The sequence below is a fragment of the Dasypus novemcinctus genome, chromosome 27 (genome assembly GCF_030445035.2).
Source record: "Dasypus novemcinctus isolate mDasNov1 chromosome 27, mDasNov1.1.hap2, whole genome shotgun sequence".
Lineage (NCBI taxonomy): Eukaryota > Metazoa > Chordata > Mammalia > Cingulata > Dasypodidae > Dasypus > Dasypus novemcinctus.
The window spans coordinates 24,724,570-24,749,778 of record NC_080699.1 but is presented as its reverse complement, the minus strand read 5'-3'; the positions used below and the strand labels follow the sequence as shown (position 1 = coordinate 24,749,778).

The 25,209-nt window shown below is 42.8% G+C and overlaps 1 protein-coding gene across 1 annotated transcript in view; it reads left to right on the top strand.

The window, feature by feature from the left end:
- Positions 1 to 23,030, top strand: part of IFT46 (intraflagellar transport 46) — a 30,340-nt gene extending 7,310 nt beyond the window's left edge. The window contains exons 3-12 of the mRNA XM_004456306.5: positions 8,926 to 9,005; positions 12,211 to 12,347; positions 14,100 to 14,174; positions 14,336 to 14,429; positions 17,071 to 17,199; positions 18,186 to 18,307; positions 18,638 to 18,704; positions 21,432 to 21,492; positions 21,859 to 21,944; positions 22,547 to 23,030. Coding sequence (XP_004456363.1) covers positions 8,961 to 9,005; positions 12,211 to 12,347; positions 14,100 to 14,174; positions 14,336 to 14,429; positions 17,071 to 17,199; positions 18,186 to 18,307; positions 18,638 to 18,704; positions 21,432 to 21,492; positions 21,859 to 21,944; positions 22,547 to 22,642 — 912 coding nt within the window. The 5' untranslated portion in view covers positions 8,926 to 8,960 and the 3' untranslated portion in view covers positions 22,643 to 23,030. The remainder of the gene's footprint in view (positions 1 to 8,925; positions 9,006 to 12,210; positions 12,348 to 14,099; positions 14,175 to 14,335; positions 14,430 to 17,070; positions 17,200 to 18,185; positions 18,308 to 18,637; positions 18,705 to 21,431; positions 21,493 to 21,858; positions 21,945 to 22,546) is intronic.
- Positions 23,031 to 25,209: the final 2,179 nt, after the last annotated feature.

Sequence of the window (25,209 nt, the reverse complement as noted above, 5' to 3'; positions counted from 1 at the left end):
GGTCTTGGAGACGAGAGGTGGTGGAGGTGGGTAAGGAGAAGGATTAGAAATGCCTTGCAAGTAACTGACCTCAGGGCATTCCCTTGCATTTCCTTTGGTGAGACAGGATTAATCTCTTTAGGCAGGGATTGGAGGCAGTTTCCTTAGGGCAGACTGGAGGCTAGGCAGTGCATGCTGTCGTTTGGCTGGTATGTGCCTCAGGGCTGGGAAGAGGTCCAGACTCCCTGGGGGGGGGAGGCCTGAGGCTGGGAGGGCAGGCTTCAGTTTGGCTGGTACCCACCTCAGGGCTGGAAGTTGTTTAGACTCCCTGGGGAGGCTGGAGGCTGGATGATAACAAGGTTGGCAAGGTCTGGTCTCCACTGGGCAGGCCATCACAGGCTTATCTGGTAATGTCTCAGCAGAATTCAGGGTTCCGATGTCTCCATCAATATTATCATCATCCCATGTGGCTCCATCCCAATTCTCTGGATGCCACTCTTTTCCAATCAGTGCCTTCACTTTAACTGCAGAAACCCAGGTTGAGACTTTAGTTTTCTTTGTAACTCCCACAACTGGTACTGATATAGCCTGTGCATTAAAACAAAATTATTTCCAAGAGTACCTAGTCTCCAAGATGGCCAAATAAGTAATATAGGCCCTACAGTCTTTGAATGTTCAGAAGGGATGTGAGACTGAATGTGTATTCAGGGCTGCCTCCAGACGATGTGGAAGATATGCTAATCCAAACTGGCTTGGATGTGGAGAATATGTAACTCACCGGGATGGATGTGGAGAATATGTAACTCACCGGGAGGAAATAACCTATCTGATACTAAGATCTGAAGAACCTAACCAAAGGTCTGTTTACCATCACTGTTAGTCTTCCTAATCCTATATCCTCTGTATAAAAGGGTCTGTAAAAGGCTGTTCCGGGCTCGGTTTTTATTAGGACAAGAGTCCGCCGAGCCCGGCCGGTCGAAATAAACCAACTTCCTTCTCGGTATTCTCGTGTCCTGTCCTTCGAAACCGCGCCTATCCGAATTTCTCCACTACAGTACAAAGAGAGTCTGAGTTTGGTTCTCAGATATTTTGAGCCTGTGGCTACAGGGGACAAGATTTTCTTTCAGAGCACACATAGAAACTTTTGCATCATTCATGCGGTGTTTAAGTTTCAAATTTGAAGCTTTTAACTCATCTCTTTCTTTTGTAACATTATCCAGAGTATCTAGAAGGAGCTAGCCAATGCCATTATACGGTTTGACTACACAAACCTCTATTAAGGTGTTGAAAACACTTTCACCCATATCCTTGCTTCTTATAAGGGGAATCCAGTGATATTATTTTGTTTATCTCGATTGCCAACTTGTGCCATGGACTGTTAGTAGCCTCTTTGTTATTGGAAAGGGATTGTCAGTACCCTTGAGTCCAATTAGAGTAGAGAACCAATCGCAAAACTCCCATTACCACCCCATGTTTAAGACTCTGTTCCCCACTCCCAGTACCAAGCTGTATTAGGGTTCTCTAGGGAAACAGAATCAACAAGAGATAACTGTCAATACTATGCAATTTTATAAGTCTCTCACGCAGCCGTAGGGATGCACAAGTCCAGGTTCCACAGGCATGCTGTAACCAGGGGCTCCAATGAAAGTCCAGTGAAGGTTCTTGACGAGTTCTGGGAGATGCTGGCTGTCCAAAGACGAGCTGGGAAATTCTCTCTCAATGCTGGAATTACTTCCCCTTTTAAGGCATTCAAATGATTGGATAAAGCATCACTCATTGCTGATGGCAGTCTCCCTGATGGATGTAACTGTAATCAGCTATCTATGATTTACCACTGCAGTAAAGTCAATGGTGACTAAAGTCCATAAATGCCCTTGTATTACAGTTAGCCTAATGCTTGCTTGACCAAACAACTGGGCACAATTATCTGGCCGAGTTGACACAATAGCCTAACCATTCCTGGTAGTATTGACATCTTAATGATACATAGTCTTCTAATACATGAACATGGAATATCCTTCTATTTATTTAGGTCTTCTTTAATTTCCTTTAGCAATGTTTTGTAGTTTTTTTGTCTACAAGTCCTTTACATCCTTGGTTAGATTTATTCCTGACATTTGATTCTTTTAGTTCTATTGTGAATGGAGTGTTTTTCTTGGTTTCTTGTTCTGATTGTTTATTATTTGTGTATAGAAACACTACTGATTTTGGGGGGGTTGATCTTGTTCCCTGGCAGTTTACTGAATTTATTTATCAGCTCTAGGAGCTTTGTTGTGGATTTTTCAGGATTTCCTGATTTTCTGTATATAAGATCGTATCATCTGCAGTAGGGAAAGTTTTACTTCTTCCTTTCCAATTTGGATGCCTTTTGTTCATTTTTCTTGCCTAATTGCCCTGGCAAGAACTTCTAGTATAAAATGCTGAGTAACAGTCGTCACAGAATGCATTCTTGTCTTATTCCTGATCTTAGAGTGAAAGCTTTCAGTCTTTCACCATAAAGTAGAACGTTAGTTGTGGGCTTTTCATATATGCCTTTTAACATGTTGAGGAACTTTCTTTCTATTCCTAGTGTTTTATCAAGAAGCAGTGCTTGATTTTGTCAAATGTCTTTTCTGCATTGATTTAGATGATCATTTGATTTTTATTTTTTTGCCTTCATTCTATTAACATGGTGTATTACATTTCTTGAATTTCTTATGCTAAATCAACCTTGCATACCAGAGATAAATTCTACTTATCATGGTGTGTAATTCTTTTAATATGCTGTTGGATTCATTTTTTTGTTTCTGTTTTTTTGTTTTTTGTTTTTTGTTTTTTTAAATTTATTTCTCTATCCTTCCCCCCAACCTCCCCCCCCCCCCCCATTGTCTGCTCTCTGTGTCCATTCGCTGTGTGTTCTTCTGTGACTGCTTCTATCCTTATCAGCAGCACCAGGAATCTCTGTTTCTTTTTGTTGTGTCATCTTGCTGTATCAGCTCTCCGTGTGTGCGGTGCCATTCCTGGGCAGGCTGCACTTTCTTTCGCGCTGGGTGGCTCTCCTTATGGGGCACACTCGTTGCGCGTGGGGCTCCCCTACGCGGGGGACACCCCTGCGTGGCATGGCACTCCTTGTGCGTATCAGCACTGCGCATGGGCCAGCTCCACATGGGTCAAGGAGGCCCGGGGTTTGAACCGCGGACCTCCCATGTAGGAGGCAGATGCCCTATCCATTGGGCCAAGTCTGCTTCCTTGTTTTTGTTTTTTTGAGGTACCAGGGCCAGGGATTGAACCCAGGACCTCTTAGGTGGGAAACTGGTGCTCACCGCTCAACTACATTGGCTCCCGAGTTGGTTTCTCATTTGTTTGTTTTTTTGTTTTTAAAAGGCACCTCGTATGTGGGAAGCAGACACTCAACCACTTGAGCTACATCCTCACCCCTGGATTTGGATTTCTAGTATTTTTTTTTGAGGATTTTTGCATGTATATTCATAAGAGATATTGGGCGATAGTTTTCTTTTCTTGTGATATCTTTATCTGGCTTTGATATGAGGGTCTGTTCACCTTTCCTCATTCTTTCTTCCTTCTCTTCCTCAGCCTTACTCATTTCAATTATCTTGTCTTCACATTCATTGATTCTTCCTTCTGCCAACTCCATACTGCTCTTGAAACTCTCTAGAGCATTTTTTACTTCAGTTATTGTGGTCTTCAACTCCAGTAGTTTTGTTTGGTACCTTTTTAAATTTTCTTTCTCTTTATTTAGACTCTTATTCATTCATTGTTTCCTGATATCCTGTAGTTTTTTCTCTGTACTTTGTTTCATCTCCTTAAGCATTTTTTTTTCAAGATTTTTTAAATGTTTAATTTAATTTTATTATTTTTTTCTTTCCCTAGCCCTCCATAACCCCCTCCCCCGCTGTTTTTTGCTGTCTGTGTCCATTCGCTGTGTTGTCTTCTGTATCTATTTCTCTTTTTGTCTTTTCTTCTCGTCTTTCTCCGCTAGGATTCACCAGGATTTGATCCTGGTGGACCTCTGATGTGGAGAGAGTTTCCCTGTCAATTGCACCACCTCAGTTCCTGATCTGTGCTGTGCTTTACCTTGACTTTCCCCTTCATCTCTCTTGTTGTGTCATCATCTTGCTGCATGACTCACTTGCATGGGCACTGGCTCACCACACGGGCGCTTGGCTTGCTGCATGGGCATTCGGCTCACCACGTGGGTACTCATGAGGCATTTGGGTCACCACATGGGCACTCAGCTCACCATGTGGGCACTGGCTCACCACATTGGCACTCACCCAGGCACTTGGCTTACCACGTGGGCGCTTGGCTCAGCACGTGGGCACTTGGCTAACCGCGTAGGCACTTGCATGGGTACTCAGCTCACCATGTGGGCACTTAGCTTGCCATGTGGGCACTTGTGTAGGCTCTCAGCTCACCACATGGGCACTCAGCTCACTGCATGGGCACCTACATGGGCACTAGGCTTGCTGTGTTGGCATTCAGCTCACCACGTGGGCAGTTGGCTCACTGTGCAGGCACTTGGCTTGCCATGCAGACACATTTTCTCTTCTTTTTCACCAGGAGGCCCCAGGGATCGAACTTGGGTCCTCCTATGTGGTAGGCAGAGGCCTTATCACTTGAGCCACATGCATTTCCCTCCTTAAGCATTTTTTTAAAGATTTATTTATTTATTTATCTCCCCCCCCGCTCCAGTTGTCTGCCCTCTGTGTCCATTCGCTGTATGTTCCTCTGTGACCGCTTCTGTCCTTATCAGCAGCACCGGGAATCTGTGTTTCTTTCTGTTGAGTCATCTTGCTGATGTGTCAGCTCTCCGTGTGTGCGGCGCCACTCCTGGGCAGGCTGCACTTTCTTTCGCGCTGGGTGGCTCTCCTTATGGGGCGCACTCCTTGCACGTGGGGCTCCTCTACATGGGGGACACCACTACATGGCAGGACACTCCTTGTGTGCATCAGCACTGTGCCTGGGCCAGCTCCACATGGGTCAAGGAGGCCCGGGGTTTGAACTGCAGACCTCCCGTGTGGTAGACGGATGCCCTAACCACTGGGCCAAGTCCGCTTCCCTCCTTAAGCATTTTTAAGATCATTATTTTAAAGGCTTTGTTCCCTATGTCCACACTTCTGTTTTCTTTGTTGCTCTTTTCTGGATTTTTATCCTCTTCTTTTAGATGGCCCATCATTTCCAGTTTCCTTGTTTGGCTTGTACTCTTTTGTTGAACACTGTACATTTAAATATTTTAAAATGTTAACTCTGGGATGTCTTTCGTGGTTTTATAACCAGCTGATGAGACAGATTTTCTTGAACTTCAGCCCTCCTATCAGGAAGGTCTGCCCAAGGTGAGTGCACTCTGCAGGGTTTTCCCTGCTTAATTGGGACCCTGACTTGTCCTGGGCTCTTGCTTGTTAATTGTTTTGGAGTTCCAATATTTACAGGTGTTTGGTTGTCCCCTCTGTTTCCCAGGGAACAAACCTCTCTCTCCCAGGTATCTGAAGCCAGCAGGCCTTTGTTCCAGGCTGTGTGCTTCTTTCATTATTTATACTTCTTTCATTGTCTCATGCTGCTTTTGCCTGGAGGGAAGATTCTAGGAGGAGAGTCACAGGGAGGACTTTCCCAGTTTGGTCTTTCCCAGCCAAAACAGGACCAGGGGCCCATTAAGAGGGTACAGATTGGCTCCAAGGTACCCTATGAAGAGGGAGTCAGGAAGGGTGCCAAAAACTTCTCCAACATCTCCCCAGAGCTGAGCTTTCCTGGCCTGCACAGCAAATGCAGCCCTTCAGCTGACTTCCCTGCAGCCTTGAGGACGCCCTGCATCTTTAAACCTCCACTGCTTCCCCCTGTCCAGGGAGGCTTGGAACAATGGCTGCCCTCAGAACCGGGACCCAGAGATCTGAATTTGCTAATCGAAAACGAAGATCAGTGTGGAGTGGGTGTAGCTCAGTGGTCAAGTGCATGCTTCACATGTATAAGGCCCCGGGTTCAATCTCCAGTACTCCTAAAAAAAAAAAAAGCTGAGATCAGTGGCTGGCTATACACACCACCCCTGTTCTTGGGAAAGGATTTTTATGCCCCTTTCTGTCAGCAGTAGCTAGCCAGGGACCAGACCCCAAAACAACCTGCTGCAAGAGTCGGCGATGGGCACTTGGAGCCACTGCACGGAGAGAGCAACTTAACATTTCTTTACTGTAATTCATCAGTCCCTTTCCCCTGCTCTTCCATGGATGCCATCCAGTGTTCTTCTGGCCTCTAAAGCTTCAAAATAGTTGTTTCAGAGTTTCTGCCTGTTTGATAGTTGTTTTGGTGGAAGGACTTGAGTCCTGGAGCTCCCTATTCTGCCATCTTCCCTGGAAGTCCTGTCAATAAAAACCTTAATGAAATATTTCTAGAGAACTTGAAACCATTAACTTACCCAGCAAACATTTTTTGCCTATTACATGCTCCCATCCTGCCCGGCACTGGTATACAATGTTAACAAAAGAGATATTGTCCCTGCCATCCTGATGCTTGTAATCATGGGTGACAGATGGTGAATGAATAAATAAGCGCAATTACCAATGTAATAGTTACATTAATATAGGCAAATAGTTTGCCATTGTGGAGAAAATGGTGAGGAGGGAACCTACTTTTTTTTTAAAGATTTATTTATTTTTATTTATTTCTCTCCCCTTCCCCGCCCCGCCCCCCCAGTTGTCTGCTCTCTGTGTCCATTCACTGTGTGTGCCTCTGTGTCCGCTTGCATTCTTGTCAGTGGCACCCAGAATCTGTGTCTTGCTGCGTCAGGTCTCCGTGCATGTGGCACCATCTCTAGACAGGTGGTGCTTTTTTCACACTGGGCGGCTCTCCTTACAGGGCACCCTCCTTGCGTGTGGGGCTCCCCTACACGGGGGACATCCCTGCGTGGCAGGGCACTCTTTGCGCGCATCAGCACTGCACGTGGGCCAGCTCCACATAGGTCAAGGAGGCCCGGGGTTTGAACCGTGGACCTCCCTTGTGGTAGATGGACGCCCCATCTGTTGGGCCTAATCCACTTCCCAGAACCTACTTTTGATAGGGTAGACCTATCAGGGAAGACCTAAGGAGGCAAAAAATTGAGACTGAAAGATGAGTAGGATCCTGACATTGAGGGACGGATAGGCTAGCAAAAGGGAATAGCTGTGAAGTGTGGAAAGGCCTTGAGACCATAAAGAACTTGGATTCGTTTTAGGACCTAAAAGAGGACTGGTATGTGGTAGCTAGAGTGGTATGTGGTGAGATCAGAGAGGCAGGAGGAGGCATAGCAGGCCAAGCTTTGAAGGCCATGTTGCTGTTGTGTGTGGAATGAATTGAGAGGTGCAAACATGAAAGTGGGAAACCAGTTGGAAGGACTGTTACAATGGCTTGGAGTGAGGAAGTCGAGAATGGAGAGAAGAGGCAAATGCAAGATGTATTCTTCTATTAGAATCACTAAGACTTGCTGAAGGACAGGGTTTGGCTGTTGAGCTAGGGATCAAGGATGCCAGGTTTTGTTTTGTTTTCAGGAGGTCCCAGGGATTGAATCCAGGACTTCAACCACTTGAGCTATACCTGTTTCCTGCTGCCCAGGTTTTTGACTTGAGCGTGTTTAATACTCTTGCCAACTGTGGGTATTATAACTAATTTTCAGTTTTGGCTAATTTAGTAGGCCAAAAAAAGTGTTTAATTTGCTTTAGAAATCATTTTATATGTTTTTATGCCACTTAATACCTTATATCAAATATTCTTTTGTTTAGAATATTTTTATTGCTGTTATCTTACAGGTACTGATTCCTAGTGAAATTTGTGACTGTTATCTGCCATGTGCTGGGGCAGTTCCTTGCACAAAATTTTTTTTTTTTTTACACTTTTTAAGTTAAAGTTAATAGATCACAAAGAACGTTACATTAAAAAACATAAAAAGAGGGAAGCGGCTTTGGCCCAATGGATAGGGCATCCGCCTAACACATGGGAGGTCCAAGGTTCAAACCCAGGGCCTCCTGACCTGTGTGATGAGCTGGCCCACGCACAAGGAGTGCACCCCGTAAGGAGAGCCACCCAGGGCGAAAACAGCGCAGCCTGCCCAGGAGTGGCGCCGCACACATGGAGAGCTGACACAGCAAGATGATGCAAAAACAAGACACAAATTCTGGGTGCCACTGACAAGAATACAGGCAGACACAGAGGAACACACAGCAAATGGACATAGAGAGCAGACAACTGGGGGGGGTGGGGAAGGGGAGAGAAATAAAAAACCAAAAACCATAAAAAGAAACATAAAAAACATAAGAGGTTCCCATATACCCCACTCCCCACCTCCCCACCCTATCATTTTTGTAAATTGTATTTTTTTGAAGATATATATATCACAAAAAATGTTACATTAAAAAATATAAAAGGTTCCCATATATCCCCCAACCCCCCACCCCATTCCTCCCACACCAACAGCCTCCTCCACCATTGTGGCACTTTCATCACACTCGGTGAACACATGTTTTCTTATTTGATCTTTACAAGCCCTGCATGGGAAATGTTACTGCCCCTGAATTAGAGATGGGGGATAGTGAGACTCAGAGGTTGTCATTTTGTGCATGTGATTGAGCCGCCCTTCAAACCCAGTTTTTAAACTGCAAGCCCAGGCTGTTTTCATTTTATTAATTACTAACCTCATTTTATCAAGATGTAAACTAAGGTCAGAGATTGTCATTTATGTAATGGTAGATAATCGATTAGAGTAATGTCTAACCCAAATGCCTTAAGCACAGTAAATACTTAGTAAATATATCGTGAACTGGGCTGATTTGACAGCCATGACTAAAATCTAGGTTCCTTTCCATTAGCCAGATGTTCTTATAAACCCTTTTCCTTCAAATGATTAGAGAATACAGTATCATAAGCTAAAAATATTTGTCTTTAAAAATCATTTTAACAATAACCTAAAGGAAAAACTTTTCTTCTAAGGACTTCCTCGTTCTGCCCGCCTTCCCAAGAAGCCTATGGCTGATAACAGCAGTGATGAATATGAAGAGGAAAATAACAAGGTGCAGTATAACTCACAGCTTGTGGAATTTCTGCCTTGAGTTTAATAGTTCAAGATGACACCAGTTCATTAGTAAACATTTCTTGAACACTCACCTCAGAGGCTGGGTACCTTTGCGCTCATGGAGAAAATTCAGGGGCAAAGAGCCTTAAGACTTTTACTCATATTTAGGAATAAAGCCTACTATTGTAGCTGACATTTTCAGGAGAAATTTCATATAATGTAGGCCAGTGTTTCACAGAATTTACTGACCATAAGAATTAACTGGGGAACTTGTTTAAAAAACAAACAAACAAACAAACAAAAACTGGACTCCCTGTTCCCACTTTGAACTACTGAATCAGAATCTGGAAGGTGGAAGCCTGGGAATTTATATTTTCTAACAAGTAGTCCAGCCAATTTTTACCATAAAGGAAGTATGGGAATTACTGGTCTGGACATATTTTCATTGTCAATACTTGTGACACTGCCAGCATTTTGTGGAAGGGATTTTAATTTTGAAGTCTTGAGATCCATAAGGCCCCTTTTCTGTTATTCTGTGACCCTATAGAATCACCCTGATTCCGAAAGAAGATGGAGGACTGCCTACAGCTCTGGCCTGTTAGGACCCTAGAGTTACTCCTGCATTTTGCCTAACAAGTTTGTTTGGCCTTAGCACATAATCCAATGGTTTTGTTTTCATTGTCCTTCAAGAACCAGAGTGCTGGAAACTCAACGCCGCAAAAAATATTTGAAGTTTTATAGAAATCTGTTATAATATAGACAGATTTCTTAAAAAGCCTAAAAAGGTAATATTTTAAGAAGGTTCTACTCAGTGACCAGTGTGTTGTTTTACTTTACCTTAAAGTAGAATATAAAAGGAAGAAAATGGGGCTATTAAAACTTTGATTTCATCATTTCTTGAATTTGGGCTTTTATTTTCAGTACTGATGATGAAGCAGATAAGTTTATGTATATATATAAATATTTTCACATCTTTATGCAAAAGGTAATTTTACAGGCACTCATCTGTGATATAGAAAGTCTCCTGTCTTTATATCAGGGATTTTGCAAAGCACAACTTTGACAAAGCAGACAAAAGTGGACAATTTTCCTAAATTGACCTCCTAATTTTGTATAGCCATCCTAAATCATTTTCTTTAGCCCCATCATGGTGTGACCAATATTCAAGGCTCATTCCATTTTAGAGATGGGGTGTACCTCCATTTAGTATGTACCCAGAATCAGCTGAAAGAATCTATTTTTTGAATAATTTTTAAATTGGCCATTTTCTTAGAAACTCCTTTTGCCAAAACTGGTTCCTTTCTGACTAAGGATGATTTTAGGAAATTTTGAATTGCATAAGGCATAGTCACTGAATAAATTCTATAATTGTATGTCGTGTTGTAGATTAGACTCTGTATTTACCTGTATAATCAATTCGTGTCTTTTTTTAGAGCAAAATGTGACTGAAGCAGTTTTTGATTGTCCTGTAGTATGTCACAGTTTTATATGCCAATGATTGCTTTACTATTAAAAGAAGCAGATTAAATATTTTTTAGAAACTATAACCAAACATGTTAACCTCAATATATGCCATATGAGGCATATGGAAGCCAAGCCTGCAAACTAGGGCATCCTTCAGGTTCTAAGGGAAGACAGTCTCCAGGCTCCAGGCCACAGAGGCAAAAAAGACCCCATCCAACTGCTCCTGCAAGCCCCAAGCACCATTAGACACCTTCCTTTTTTTTTTGTTTTTTATAAGGGGTATTTATTTGAGGTAGGAGCTTACAGATACCAGGCCATAAAGCATAAGCTACTTCCCTCACCAAAGTCTATTTTCATGTGTTGGATCAAGATGGCTGCCGACGTCTGTGAGGGTTCAGGCTTCCTGGGTTCCTCTGGGCTCAGCTCCTCTGTTTTCTCCACAAGGTCAACTGTAGACTATGAGGTTGTCTAGGCTTTGTCTCTGTCCACAAGGTCAGCTGTAGACTATCAGGTGAATGTCTCTGTCTCTCTCCCTGGGGCTCCAGCTTTAGCATCAAACTCCAACATCAAAAGCCCTGAGGGAAGCGGACTTGGCCCAATGGATAGGGTGTCCGCCTACTACATGGGAGGTCCACGGTTCAAACCCCGGGCCTCCTTGACCTATGTGGAGCTGGCCCATGCGCAGTGCTGATGCGCGCAAGGAGTGCCGTGCCACGCAGGGGTGTCCCCGTGTAGGGGAGCCCCACGCACAAGGAGTGAGCCCCATAAGGAGAGCCGCCCAGCACAAAAGAAAGTGCAGCCTGTCCAGGAGTGGCACCACACACACACAGAGCTGACACAGCAAGAGGACACAACAAAAAGAAACACAAATTCCCGGTGCTGCTGATAGGGATGGAAGCTGTCACAGAAGAATACACAGCAAGTGGACACAGAGAGCAGACAACTGGGGCGGGGGGAGGGAAGAGAAATAAATAAAAAATAAATCTTTAAAAAATAAAAAAAAGCCCTGACACCTTCTTATGGTCTTGAGAGGGCAGGATGGTATGGAGAGAACTAGAAGGTCATGAAGGTTGGTTGTAATGCCAAGTACCAAAGAGACTCTTATCTTGAAATAAAATGTATAGTCATTGCATTTAACTTATGGGAAAGAGGAAAGCTATGGATAGGTTAGATAACCCTTGAAGAGAAATATCACTGAATGGAAATGGAATACCCGAATTCAGGCAGGAGGTTTGATTATGTACTTGCTTTTGCTGGTTACAAGCAGCTTATTCTGGGCATTCTTACTAGATTCCCTCCCTATAATCTTTGTCAATATTATGATCCTCTAACGTTTTTCTTCCCTCCTTCATCTTCCCCCATTACCTCCTCAAATAATTACTTAATGTTGCCATCCTCTACCTCAAAAGTCTCTCAGTTGTAAGGTTGCCACTGAATGTATAAAGTTGATGCAGATGTCTCAGGAACTCTTAAGTGTTTGGTGCAATAGATATAAATCAGAATTTATATGTAAGCCTTGAGGAGAGAAATAGAATGTGATTATAGAAAGAGGGAAGTAGTTTGTTGCTGAACAGGAGCAGAAGAAGGCTCTCAAGCCTGTTTTGGGGAGTGCCACATCCCTCTGGTTACTTGGTGCCAGCTGGTGGGGTACTGGGTGGAGCAACAGGAGAGAAACAGGCCTGGGTACACTGAATTTCTCTTTGTGTGAACCTTTGTATGCCTGTCCCGCCCCATCTCAGGAGAAGAAAAAGCCCTCGCAGTTAACACCTCAGCGGGGCTTTAGTGAGAATGATGACGACGATGACGATGACGACTCATCTGAAACGGATTCCGATGAAGATGACGATGATGAAGAGCATGGAGCCCCTTTGGAAGGGTGAGGACAGGCTCCTAGCCAAAGACACCTGAGGGAAGGGGAGAACACCTTGAGCTGGGAAGTCATCTGTCATAAGCAAAATTCCAGCATCTCTTCTGATCCCTCCATTGAATTTTCACATGTCTCAGAAACACAATGTAATGAGCTCTCATTCCTCTCTGGCTTCACTGCCTCTTGGAGTCCTGTAATGTCACTGGTACTATCTGAAACATTTGTGGGCTTAGGGACTGCATGAGGTGTTGCTGAGTAAATCTAAAAGATGGTCTCTGCCTTCAAAGACCTCACATTCTGGGAAAGAGAAAATAAATTTTTATATATATATATACCAAATCATCTCTGTTTAGCAAGAAAAAATATATACGTGTATACAAGCCTTTCTGTTTTAGGCTCAGATCCTTTTTGGACAGGGAGATAGGAGGTCCTTTGGTAGCCACATTGAGACAGAGGTTTCCTGAATGATGCTTAAGTAAAAAATCTCTTCATCCTGTTGCAGCCCTGGTGGAACTCCTATAGGATTTAATCAAAATTAATTCTAAGGCCCAGCCATTTAAAATACACTGACTGATTGAGTAAATAACATTATAGCCAATCAGTAGAATTCTATCCAGCCTTTAAAAAGTATGAGTTGGCTCTCTATGCATTGGTATAGAACAATCTCCAAACAATAATTTGTTAAATTTAAATATATATAGAGAGAGAGAAGAGAGTTTATGGTGTACTACCAGGTATATAAAAATGTATATGAAAAAAATAAAACCAATTTTTAAAAAATAAGTAAAAAGAAAAAATGTATAGGACACAGAATATCTCTGGAAGGATCTGCTAGAAACTAGTAACAGTGGTTACCTTTGGGGATGGCAAGGGGAGAGAGGTAGGAGGGAGACTTCAGTTTTTACTCTATTCTCTGTACCTTTTGAGTCATGTGCATGCATCAGTTATTTTTAAATAAAGTAGTTCAATAAAAATAAAGAATTATCTTTGGATTATATAGCTGAGAGTAAACTAGGTAAGTGTTTAAACCCAGATTGACTTCCCATGCTTCTCAAGTTACTTCATGGTCAGATCATTTTTCCATAAATTGTATTCTAGGGAAATGCAAATTTTAAGTCATCAATATATTTACTTTTTTTGACTAAACAACTCCTCCCAAAAGAAGCTTATTAATAACCCTTAATACATTTGCCAGTGATTATCACATTTTACTTAATTATAATTAATGTTTTGTATTCTACTGTTTTTCACTATAGACATTTTCATAAAGCAACTTAATTCACAGGTAATTTTTAATAACTCTGTTTATCAATTTGACATGCCTAACCATCTCCCAAATATTGAATATTTTGTTTATTTCCAACTTTTAACTATTATAAATGACACTTAAAAACACCTTTGTAAAAAGTAACTTTTTTCTTGGGGCATACTCTTTTCATGTCAGAAATTAAAATCTCTTATTTTACCTTCTCAATCTCTTTCACTCAAAAAAGGGACAACAATTAATGCTACCTTCTAAAGTTAGAGAAAAAGTATGTTTTAGATTTTCTGCAGTCATGTACTTCATTGTCAGAGATAATTGAGAGTTCACTATTAGCACTTTTAAAGTCACCTTGCAAACAGGAAAGACAGGCATGAGAGGAGGCCGCGGGCAGGTTCAGAGCCGTTGACCGTGTCGCCCAAGTAGCAAATGGGCTGAACAAGGACTGGGCCTCATCCACTCTTGCCTGGCAACCTTGAACAGTATTTTCCTTTCCCCAGGGCTTATGATCCTGCAGATTATGAACATTTGCCGGTTTCTGCTGAGATTAAGGAACTCTTCCAATATATCAGTAGGTGAGTGAGTAGGACCTCCCACCCTCCCCATTCCCACCCTGCCCCATACCTTTCTGACCTGGTCTGAAACAGGGTCATTCATCTCAGATGTTTAGCTTGAAGAATATAAAATCATTTTGTCTGACTGGTCCTTTCTGCCTTCCCCTGGCAATATCTCCTAGGTACACACCTCAGTTGATTGACCTGGACCACAAACTGAAACCTTTCATTCCGGATTTTATTCCAGCTGTTGGGGATATTGATGCCTTCTTAAAGGTATGTTCAGTGCATCCTGAAAAATGACTTCCTAGGTGTTCCCTCTGACCTCTATTCTCTAACAATTCCACTAATTTCCTTGACTATAATTGGCTACCTCCACATACAGTTTTCATTTCATTGGTAGTTCTTAACCTTGCTCTTTGTCCCAAATTATAACCTCATATTAGTTTATACTTTATTAGCTCCTTATACATTAAAAATTGTCACATAATTGCCTTTTTTTTTTTAAGATTTATTTTATTTATTTATTTCCCCCCTCATTGTCTGCTCTCTGTGTCCATTTGCTGTGTGTTCTTCTGCGTCCGCTTGCATTGTCAGGCGGCACTGGGACTCTGTGTCTCCTTTTGTGTCATCTTGCTGTGTCAGCTCTGTGTGTGTGTGGCACTACTCCTGGGCAGGCTGCATTTTTTCACGTGGGGCAGCTCCCCTTGCAGGGTGCATTCCTTGCGCGTGGGGCACCCCATGTGGCACAGTACTCCTTGTGCATGGCAGCACTGTGCGTGGGCCAGCTTACCACACAGGTCAGGAGGCCCTGGGTATTGAACACTGGACCATCCATATGGTAGGCAGATAGATGCTCTATCAGTTGAGCCACGTCTGCTTCCCGTAATTGCCTCTTTCTTTTTTTAAAGATTTATTTATTATTTATTTCTCTCCCCTTCCTCCCCACCCTGGTTGTCTGCTGTCTGTGTCCATCTGCTGCGTCCTCTTTGTCCACTTCTGTTGTTGTCAGCGGCGTGGGAATCTGTGTCTCCCTTTGCCGCATCATTTTGTTGTGTGAGCTCTCTGTGCGTGCGGCACCATTCCTGGGCAGGCTGCACCCTCCTTCACACTGGGTGGCTATCCCTATGGGGCACACCCCCTGCGCGTGGGGCTCCCCCACGCAGGGGACACCCCTGCGTGGCACGGCACTCCCCGCACGCATCATCACTGCATGTGGGCCAGCTCCACATGGGTCAAGGAGGCCCGGGGTTTGAACCGTGGACCTCCCATGTGGTAGACGGACGCCCTAACCACTGGGCCAAGTCCACCGCCCCATAATTGGCTCTTAATTATCCACAACTTTAGCCTTATATTTAAGCTTCTGTAGCTCATATATTTTTTTCTAGATAGTATTTAGTACAAGAGTGCTTTTTAAAAACAATTTATTATGCTAACATATACTATATGAAATTTCCCATTTTAACCTTTTTTATAGGTACAATTCAGTGGAATTATTACATTCATAATGTTGTGCAACCATTACCAAAATTTTTTTGTCACCCCAAAGAGAAATGCTGTACCCATTGAGCAAAAACTCCCCATATCTCCCTTCCCCTGGCCCTTGGTAACCTCTAATCTAATTTCTGTGTCAATGAATTTGCTTATTCTAGATATTTCATGTAAGTGTAACCATATGATATCTGTCATTTTGTGTCTGGCTTATTTCACTCAACATGAGGTCTTCAAAGCTCATCATGTTGCTGCATATATTAGCACTTCATTTCTTTTTATGGCTGAACAATACTCCATTGTATTGATATTCTGCATTTTGTTATCCATTCATCTGTTGATGGAAACTTGGGTTGCTTCTACCTTTTGGCTCCTGTGAATAATGCTACTATGAGCATCAGTGTTCAAGCATGCTTTTTTTTTCTTTCCTTATTTATTTATTTATTTTTTAATGTTACATTAAAAAGGAAAACGGACTTGGCCCAGTGGTTAGGGCGTCTGTCTACCACATGGGAGGTCCGTGGTTCAAACCCCGGGCCTCCTTGACCCGTGTGGAGCTGGCCCATGTGCAGTGCTGATGCGTGCAAGGAGTGCCCTGCCACGCAGGGGTGTCCCCAGCGTAGGGGAGCCCCACACACAAGGAGTGCGCCCCATAAGGAGAGCCGCCCAGCACCAAAGAAAGTGCAGCCTGCCCAGGAATGGCGCCGCCCACACTTCCCGTGCAGCGGACAAAAAAACAAAACGCAGCAAATAGACACAGAGAACAGACAACCGGGGGAGGAGGGGAATTAAATAAATAAATAAATCTTTGGAAAAAAAAAGTTACATTAAAAAAATATGAGGTCCCCATATACCCCCCACCCCTCTCACCCCACTCCTCCCATAACAACAACCGATCCTCCATCATCATGGGACACTCATTGCATTTGGTGAATACATCTCTGAGCACCACTGCACCTCATGGTCAATGGTCCACATTATAGTTTACACTTTCCCCCAGTCCACCCAGTGGGCCATGGGAGGACATACAATGTCCAGCATCTGTCCTTGCAGTACCACCCAGGACAACTCCAAGTCCTGAAAATGCCCCCACATCACATCTCTTCTTCCCACTCCCTACCCTCAGCAGCTACCATGGCCACTTTCTCCACATCAATGCTCCATTTTCTTCGATTACTAATCACAATAGTTCCAGAATAGAATATCAGTTCCACTCTAATCCATATTCTATTCCTCCATCCTGTGGACCCTGGAATAGTTATGTCCATTCCACATCTATATCAAGAGGGGCAAGCATGCTTTTTAACACTACTAATAATGATGAACCAAAAGAAATCTTTCCCTCCAGCTTATTAGAAATAGCAGGTATGGCCCTGTTACATCCCTCCCATTTTTCTCTCTGCTTTCTTACCCTTCTCTTATGCAGGTCCCACGTCCTGATGGAAAGCCTGACAACCTTGGCCTGTTGGTATTGGATGAGCCTTCTACAAAGCAGTCAGACCCTACAGTGCTCTCTCTCTGGTTAACAGAGAATTCTAAGCAGCACAACATCACAGTAAGATGCTAGCCTATTACAGGCCCTGCTGGAGAGGGCCGAGAGCAGACACCTCACTGGCATTTCTATAGCTCACTTACTGCCCATCAAAAGGAATGGCTATGGGAGAGCGGATGTAGTACAAGTGGTTGAGCACCTGCTTCCCATGTATGAGGTCCCGGGTTTGATCCCTAGTATCTCCTAAAAAAAAAGGGGGGGGGGAGGGGGATGGCTATGGCTTCAGTCCAGCCCTATTTTTTGGTAACAGCTTTATTGAGATATAATTTTCATACCATAAATTCACCCTCGTAAAGTGTACAACTCATGTTTTTTTTAGTATACTCACAAACTATCTACTTTAAGGACATTTTCATCACTCAGAAAGAAACCCTGTACCCATCAGTGGTCACTCCCCATTCCCCCTTCTCCTAGCCCCTGATAACCATTTCAGCCCTTTTTATGGTTGAGTAATATTCCATTTTATGGCTAGAACACATTTTGTTTATTCATTCACCATTAGTTTCCACTTTTATTAGTGCTGCTATGAACATTCATGTACAAGGCTTGCATGGACATAAAATTTTATTTCTCTTGGTTGTTTATGTAGGAGTGGAATTGCTGGGTCAATAATAACTCTCTAGTTAACTCTTTGAGGAACTGCCAGATTTTTTCCAAAGTGGGTGCACCATTTTGCAATTCCACCAGCAATGAAAGAGCTCCAGGTCCTCGACATCCTTGCCAAAACTTGTTATTCCCTGTCTTCTTCCTTACAGCCATCCTAGTGGGTGTGATTTGGTATTTTACTGAGGTCAATTCAGCCCTATTGACCTCCCCCTCCCATGACTCTGACAGATTTTTTTAAGGTTTCCTAAAACCTTTGTTTGGCTGCTGTCAGGCATCCCTTTTCATCACCTATCTTGTATGCAAATAGCAGAGATGATGAGCCTCTCTGAAACCAAGAGTGCTACTTCAGTGACTTCAGCTAGGCTTCCACCTTATGTTTCTAGCAACATATGAAAGTAAAGAGCCTGGAAGATGCAGAAAAGAATCCCAAAGCCATTGACACATGGATTGAGAGCATCTCAGAGTTACACCGTTCTAAGCCCCCTGCAACTGTGCACTATACCAGGTAAAAAGAGACCACATTCTTTACCATGCTAATCCTCAGTAACCTTCACCACCAGTGAACCAGCATTCCTGAGAACAGACCCAAAGGCTGGGGACATATTTGATCAATCTGAGGTCCTCTGGATCCCAGCAGCTACTGGCTCACATTGTAGACATAAAGATTGTGATTTATGAGGTATCCTTAGCCAGTTCCTCCAAGCCCCAGGCCCTAGGTTCTTCTGGAATCCTAACATATCAGATTGAGAACCTCTCCTTTATGGTAGACTATCCTGAGCAGAGGTTGTCTGTATCAGTCTGTGTTTCTTGTTCATGTTTACTTTAATACTTTTAGGCCTATGCCCGATATTGACACACTGATGCAAGAATGGTCCCCAGACTTTGAAGAACTTTTGGGCAAGGTGAGTGGAAGATAGCAGGAGCTAAGAAAGTATGGATTTACTCCAGGGCCCTTATCCCCTCTATTCCTGTATTATTATTATTATTAGCTTTTACATTGAAATTCATAACATAGACTCAGAAGTGTACAGCTCCATCAGTTTTTACCAGCTGAACACATTTGTGTAAACAGCACATCAAATCAAGAGACAGAACATTGCTAGTACCTCATGCCCCCACTGCCCAAAGAAACTGCTATCCTGATTTCTAACAGCATAATTTTGCCAATTTAAAAAAATCTATTTAAAGCTAATCATATAAAATGTACCCTCCCCCCATCCCCTTGCTACCTGTACTCACTGTCTGCTCTCTGTCCACCCCCTGTGCATTCTTCTTTGTCTGCTTGTCTTTTCTTCTCGTCTTTCTCTTTAGGACGCACTGAGAACTGATCCCTGGACCCCCGACATGGGAGAAAGGCATTAATCATTGAGCCACCTCAGCTCCCTAGTTTTGCTGTGTCTCTCATTGTCTTTCCTCTGTGTCTCTTTTTTGTTGCATCATTTTGTTGTATCAGCTCATGGAGTGGGCCAGCGTTCCACAGCGCAGACCAGCTCGCGTTCACCAGGAGGCCCTGGGAAATGAACCCAGGACCTCCCATATGATAGATGGGAACCCAAGGGCTTGAGCCACATCCGCTTCCCAAAAAATATAATCTTTTAAGTCTTGTTTCTTTTGCTTAACTTTACTGACTTGTGTGATAGTTGTTCATTCATTTTCATCATTGTGTGATATTCCGTTGTTTGAATATATGGCAATTTATCCATTCTATGGTAGACATTTGGGTAGTTTACTGTTTTGGATTACTACATATAGTAATCCAATGCTGCTGTGAATATTCCATTACAGGTCTTCTGGTGAACATTTGTCATATTATTATTTTAGACTTCACCTTCTCTATAGGAGGTATTTATACTAGTTTAAGAAGCTGATGTCCCAGGCATAATTACTCCAGATTTTTAAAAATATCCAGGAAAAAATTTGATAAGAAATTGGTAAGACTTTTTTGAAAATAAATATCAAAACTTTAATGAAGGGCATAAAACAAGATCTGAATGAAAGGAGCCAAACTGTGTCCTTCGATGGCAGGATTCAATTACATAAAGCTGTCCGTCCTTCCCAATTCATTATGTTAATGTAATACCATTTCAGTCAGAATTTTTTTCCTTGAAATTGACAAATTGATAATAAAATTTATCTGAGGGAATTTTCAAGACTAATCATTGCAATTTTAGAAGAAAAAATAACGGAGGATTTGTCCTATGAAACATCAGAAACACATTGTAAAGCTATAGTAAATAAAACAGTAAGATACTGGCCTAGGACTAGACAGTGGCACATATTAATCCGGAAACAAACCCATATACATTGGGGATTTGGTATGTAAGAAGGGTAGTATTTTAAAATGCTTGGAGATAGAATGAGGTTATGATAAGACAATTGGCTATCCATATGAAAAAAATTAAATTGTTCTCTGACCCAACCATATACATAAATGAACTCTAAGTAAATTAAAGAGTTAATTTAAAAATAAAACTAGACAAGTACTAAAGAAAATACAGGAAAAAATAATGCTGTTAGGATGGCTAGGTGTTCCTAGCATAGTAAGAAATGTAAAAGCCATAAAGGAGGAAATGTGACAAAGTCATAAAAATAGAAAGTTCTCAGTATCAATAGCTACCATAAACAAAGTTGACAGACTGGGAAAAATTACTTGCAATATAAATTAAAATGTACAAATGGTTACTATCCATGTAAAAAGCTCTTACAAATCAATAAGAGAAAAATGAGCAGAAATGTGTAACAGGTTTTTCCTGACCATCAGATATAAAGTTGCTATACCAGCCACTTTCCTGTGCCTCCCACCTTCTTTCCCTGCCTTTTCTCCAAGGTATTTAACTTCTAACACATTGTATACTTATCTTTTGTTTCTCTCCCTACTAAAATGTAAGCTCCATGAAGCCAAGGATTTTTTTTTTTTTGGTATGTTTTTGAGGGATTGATTGTGAAGAAAAAAATGTGGCAACAGTCTCTTTCCTAATAGCATTTGAAAGCTGCTTTTGAAGACAAATGTTTAAACAGATAGATTGCAGTATATCCATTTAGTGAAATACTCTAATATGAAATATTATTTGGCCTTAGGAAGAATAAAGTATACCTATATGCTCTGCTATGGAGAAATGTCAATGCTGTGTTGTTAAATGAAAAAATCAAATTACAGAAATATATATACTATGTGTGTGTGTATGTGTGTGGTGTGTGTTTTGTTTTTTTTTTTTTTGCAAAAAGAAAATCTTAAGCCAGTAGTTTTTAAACTTACACTCTGGCTTGTTTAGGTCCAGAGCCAGTCACCTGGGTGAAATCTCATGTTCATTTTTTCTGTTTCCATCATATCCTGGGTACATTAGGCATTAGAAACCAAGTAATTATTAATACTTGGCCAATACCTGGGACCAGTGTCTTCTTCACAGACCCATGCAGGAAGACAGCATGGCAGTATATTTTAATGATGAAATCTTTTGGCCCTGATAGATCATCTGCTAATTTGGTCGTTAATGAGTATGACTAATTCCATCTTACTGTTCAAGCAACAAACAATGTCCTATACCAGGGGCTTTTTCCTTCAGAGAGTAGTCCTGGAGACGAGTGAAAATTCAGCCTTTTGACTTTGTTCCATGCCGTGCCCCTTCCAGGTGAGCCTGCCTACTGCAGAGATTGATTGCAGCCTGGCTGAGTATATTGACATGATCTGTGGTAAGCTCCCCAGCCCTTCTCCATCCCCAGTCTCTGGATAAATACATCAGACTCTTGAAAAGGCTTGTTTACTTTGGGAAGATAGCATCTTGAGTTAGAACCTTCACTTTAAGTCAGTGTGCTATTTTGCAGCACTCCAGGTAGTGTTTGGGCTTCTGATCCTACCTGCTGGGTATATAACCCCCAAAGGCATAGGACCTCATCCCTTCAGAATGAAGGGATGAATGAAATAGTTAAAAGTGGTTAAACTGACCCCAAAAATTCGTGTTTCTCTTTCAAGGAGGGGATTGGCTATCCTAAGTAGAAATGCCCCATAATTCCCAGCTTTAGTTTGGTTCTGTTCATATATGTTCTTTTTCATTTCAGCCATTCTAGATATCCCTATTTACAAGAGTCGGATTCAGTCCCTCCACCTGCTCTTTTCACTCTACTCTGAATTCAAGAATTCACAGGTAAGATTTAAACCTGTGGGGTTGGCTTAAACCACAGCAAGGATCACTGCAGTCTCCTCTCTTCGGGGCATGCTGTGATAGCATCTTTTGATTTTGGAGGCTGCTGGAAGTGACCTTTGCACTTCTGATAGCCCCATAATTAAGAGAGCAGCAAAGAAGGATGGGGCTTGGGCTTTCAAAAGAAGGCGAAAGCAGAAGAGATGTGGGCCTAAACGTGGCTAGGTGAGGAGCTACAGAAGACACTCATTCTTACAGGATTCTTCTAGAGATTGTTCTGCCAGCAAGGATAGGCATTGGTTTTGGGAAGTATGGCCAGGATCCCTGAACTTAGAGCTCCTCTGTTGGAGATCCCCAAGGAAAATATCCCGAGGCTTTTTTGAGTCTTAACATTTTTGGTGCCAGGTGGTCTAAAGAATGGAAGCAAGAATGAAGTAACAGTTCATTTTTGAAGAGGTGGGTTTTCAAAGAGAACACCAAGGAATATTTTTTGGAAGAAGAAAGGGGAGAAAATTGGAGCTTAAAGGGTTGTATAGAACTTTGCAAAAATGTAGTAATTAGTAAATCCTAAATACTCAGTATTCCCTCTCCTCTTTCCTCAACAGCATTTCAAAGCTCTAGCTGAGGGCAAGAAAGCATTCACCCCTCCATCCAACTCTACCTCCCAAGTTGGAGATGCGGAGACATTAACCTTTAGCTGAGACACCTCCCAAGTCGCTCTGTCTCAAGGCTGAGCTGGATCTTTTATTCCAGCTGAGAAGAAGAGATTGCTATCAGCCCGCCTGGCATCTTTGCCTGAGTCACAGCTGGACACAGGGAAAATGCACTTCCTGCTGCTCGCTGCCTGAGAGCCCTGCAAATGTTTGTTAATGGCTTCTGCCTGGCTCAGATTTCCTTCCCATGGGAGTTCTGCATCTGCACCACTGTGGGGATTCGGGTTAGTAGAATTGGAATTTCGGGGATCCCAAGGAGCTCAGATCAGGAGGACAGTTTACAAGATGGTCTCTCTGGGATGGGGATGGAATTATTTTCTTTCATTCTTAAAGTTGGCAAAGATTTTATAAATAAAATGCTCTATCTTTCAGGTTATACTCCTGTTCTGTTGTGTGGCAGAGAAAATGCTGACAGAGCATAGGCAGAGACAAGGAGCTTGGCCTAGTAATGGGCATTAAGTGAAGAGCAGTTTAAGTAATCCAACGTTGTGAAATAAAATCAACCCCTGTTGTATTAGGCAGCCAAAGGGGTGCTGATGCAAAATACCAGAAATTGGTTGGTTTTTATAAAGGGTATTTATGTAGGGTAGGCACTTACAGGTACCAGGCCATAAGCATAAGTTACTTCCCCCACCAAAGTCTATTTCCACATGTTGGAGCAAGATGGCTGCCGACATCTGCCAGGGTTCAGGCTTCCTGGGTTCTTCTGGGCTCAGCTCCTCCGTTTTCTCCACAAGGTCAGCTATAGACGATGAGCCTCTCTAGACTTTGCCTCTCTCCACAAGGTCAGGTGAACGGCTCTGTCTCTCCGTGGGGTTTCTGCCGTGTCTAAGGAGCTGTCTTTATTCCTCTGTGTCCTTCTCCTGGCTCAGGTCCTCTCTTCCTGGGGTTTCTCTTTCCTCTGTGAGCTTACTTCCTGGGGCTCCAGCTTAAGACTTCAGCATCAGACTTCAACATCAGAAAACCTCAACTCTGTCCTTTGCCATGCCTTTTATCTGTGAGTCCCCATCTGTTGGTGGGGGTAACTCAACGTGCTAACAACATGGGCCAATCAAATCCCTAATCATAATCATGCCCAGGTACAGACCAGATTACAAACATAATCCAGTATCTATTTTTGGAATTCATAACCATATCAAACTGCTACATCTGTTATCCAAGGTTGGCAGTAAAGGGGGAACTCTTTTTCTCCTGGAAGTTAATTTTTCTAAGGGTCTCTCACCAGTTAACACTGCTTGTCTTACGGCTGCCTCTCTGGCCAGCTCCGACCTGTCTGGTTGTGGCGTCAGGAGGCCTACCTGTTGCAGTCATCCAAATCAGGGATGCCTGTGGCTTGATGAGAGTGGCAATAGAGATAGACAGATTTGGGAAAAATTTTGACAGTTATGTCAGCCATGCTCCAGTCAGGAAATTGGAAACCATGTTCATTATTTCTAACAAAAGATGTTTAATACAGGAAATTGGTTGCAAGTGTTGGAAGGGCTGAAGGAGCCAAAGGGAGAATGGAGGGTGTTGACGAATGAAAAGGACAAAGGGGTGGTACCCACTGCTGGTGCTGGAGTCAGAAGAGGTACCACTGAGGCCAAAGAAGTGCCTCACTGCAGGCCTGCGGACGTCCACAGCCCCCTACCCAGTCCCTGCAGCAACTGGGATCAACCCTGCTGCTTCCTTCCACGTTCACATCTCCTGCCAGAAATTAACACCTGGCCAGAGAATCTGGAAGATGTAGCTCTTAGATTCCTAGATCCAGCAGTACAAAGCAGAGTCCAGAAGGGACAGTAGGGGGGCGGGCAGACACAACAAATTTATAACTAGCAGAGGTTGAACCAACAGAACTTGGTGGCAAAACAGATGCGACAAGAGAAGGATGACTCCCAAATCATCCTTGAGCAACTGAAGGATCATGGAGCCAAGTACTGATGTGGGGGAAAAGTGGGGCAAGTGTTGATTGGAGAGGAAAATTACATTAAAATATTCCACTGTCAGCCTAACATTTACACAATAAACAGAAAGGAGGGGCACTGTTTTCTTACAAACTTCTAAGCTATGATGTTCACCTCATGCCTGAATTTGACGAGCAGGAACATCTATGTCCCTGAGCTCAGCTGTCACTTTGACATTAGGCCTGGGTGCTCACATTTAACTAATAGGGAAAGAAGGAAGGCAGAATATGATGGGAACCCAAATGCTCCAGGGAATGGTCACATTGCCTCCTCGGCTAGAGCTGTGACCTGTACTAAGCCTTCCCACCACAGCTCAGGGTGAACGTGCCGCCCTCTGCGCTCATCACCCTGCGCGCGCATCGTGCGGCATTCAGGTGCAGATTTCATCATGCGCTCCTCTGTCATCAGCCATCTATAGATACTCCCTTTTGGCTCCTCGCTCTGTGGCCCTAGGAAAAGTCAGTTAACTTCTAGGCCTTAGGTAACCCAGCTGTGAAAGTTATAGTTAAAGCTCACAGACTTGTCCCTTGGATAAAAATATATTTCATGAAAAGATTAAGTGCCACAAAATCTAAGACCTCATACTTGCATTACTAAGTCTAACTTTTCAAC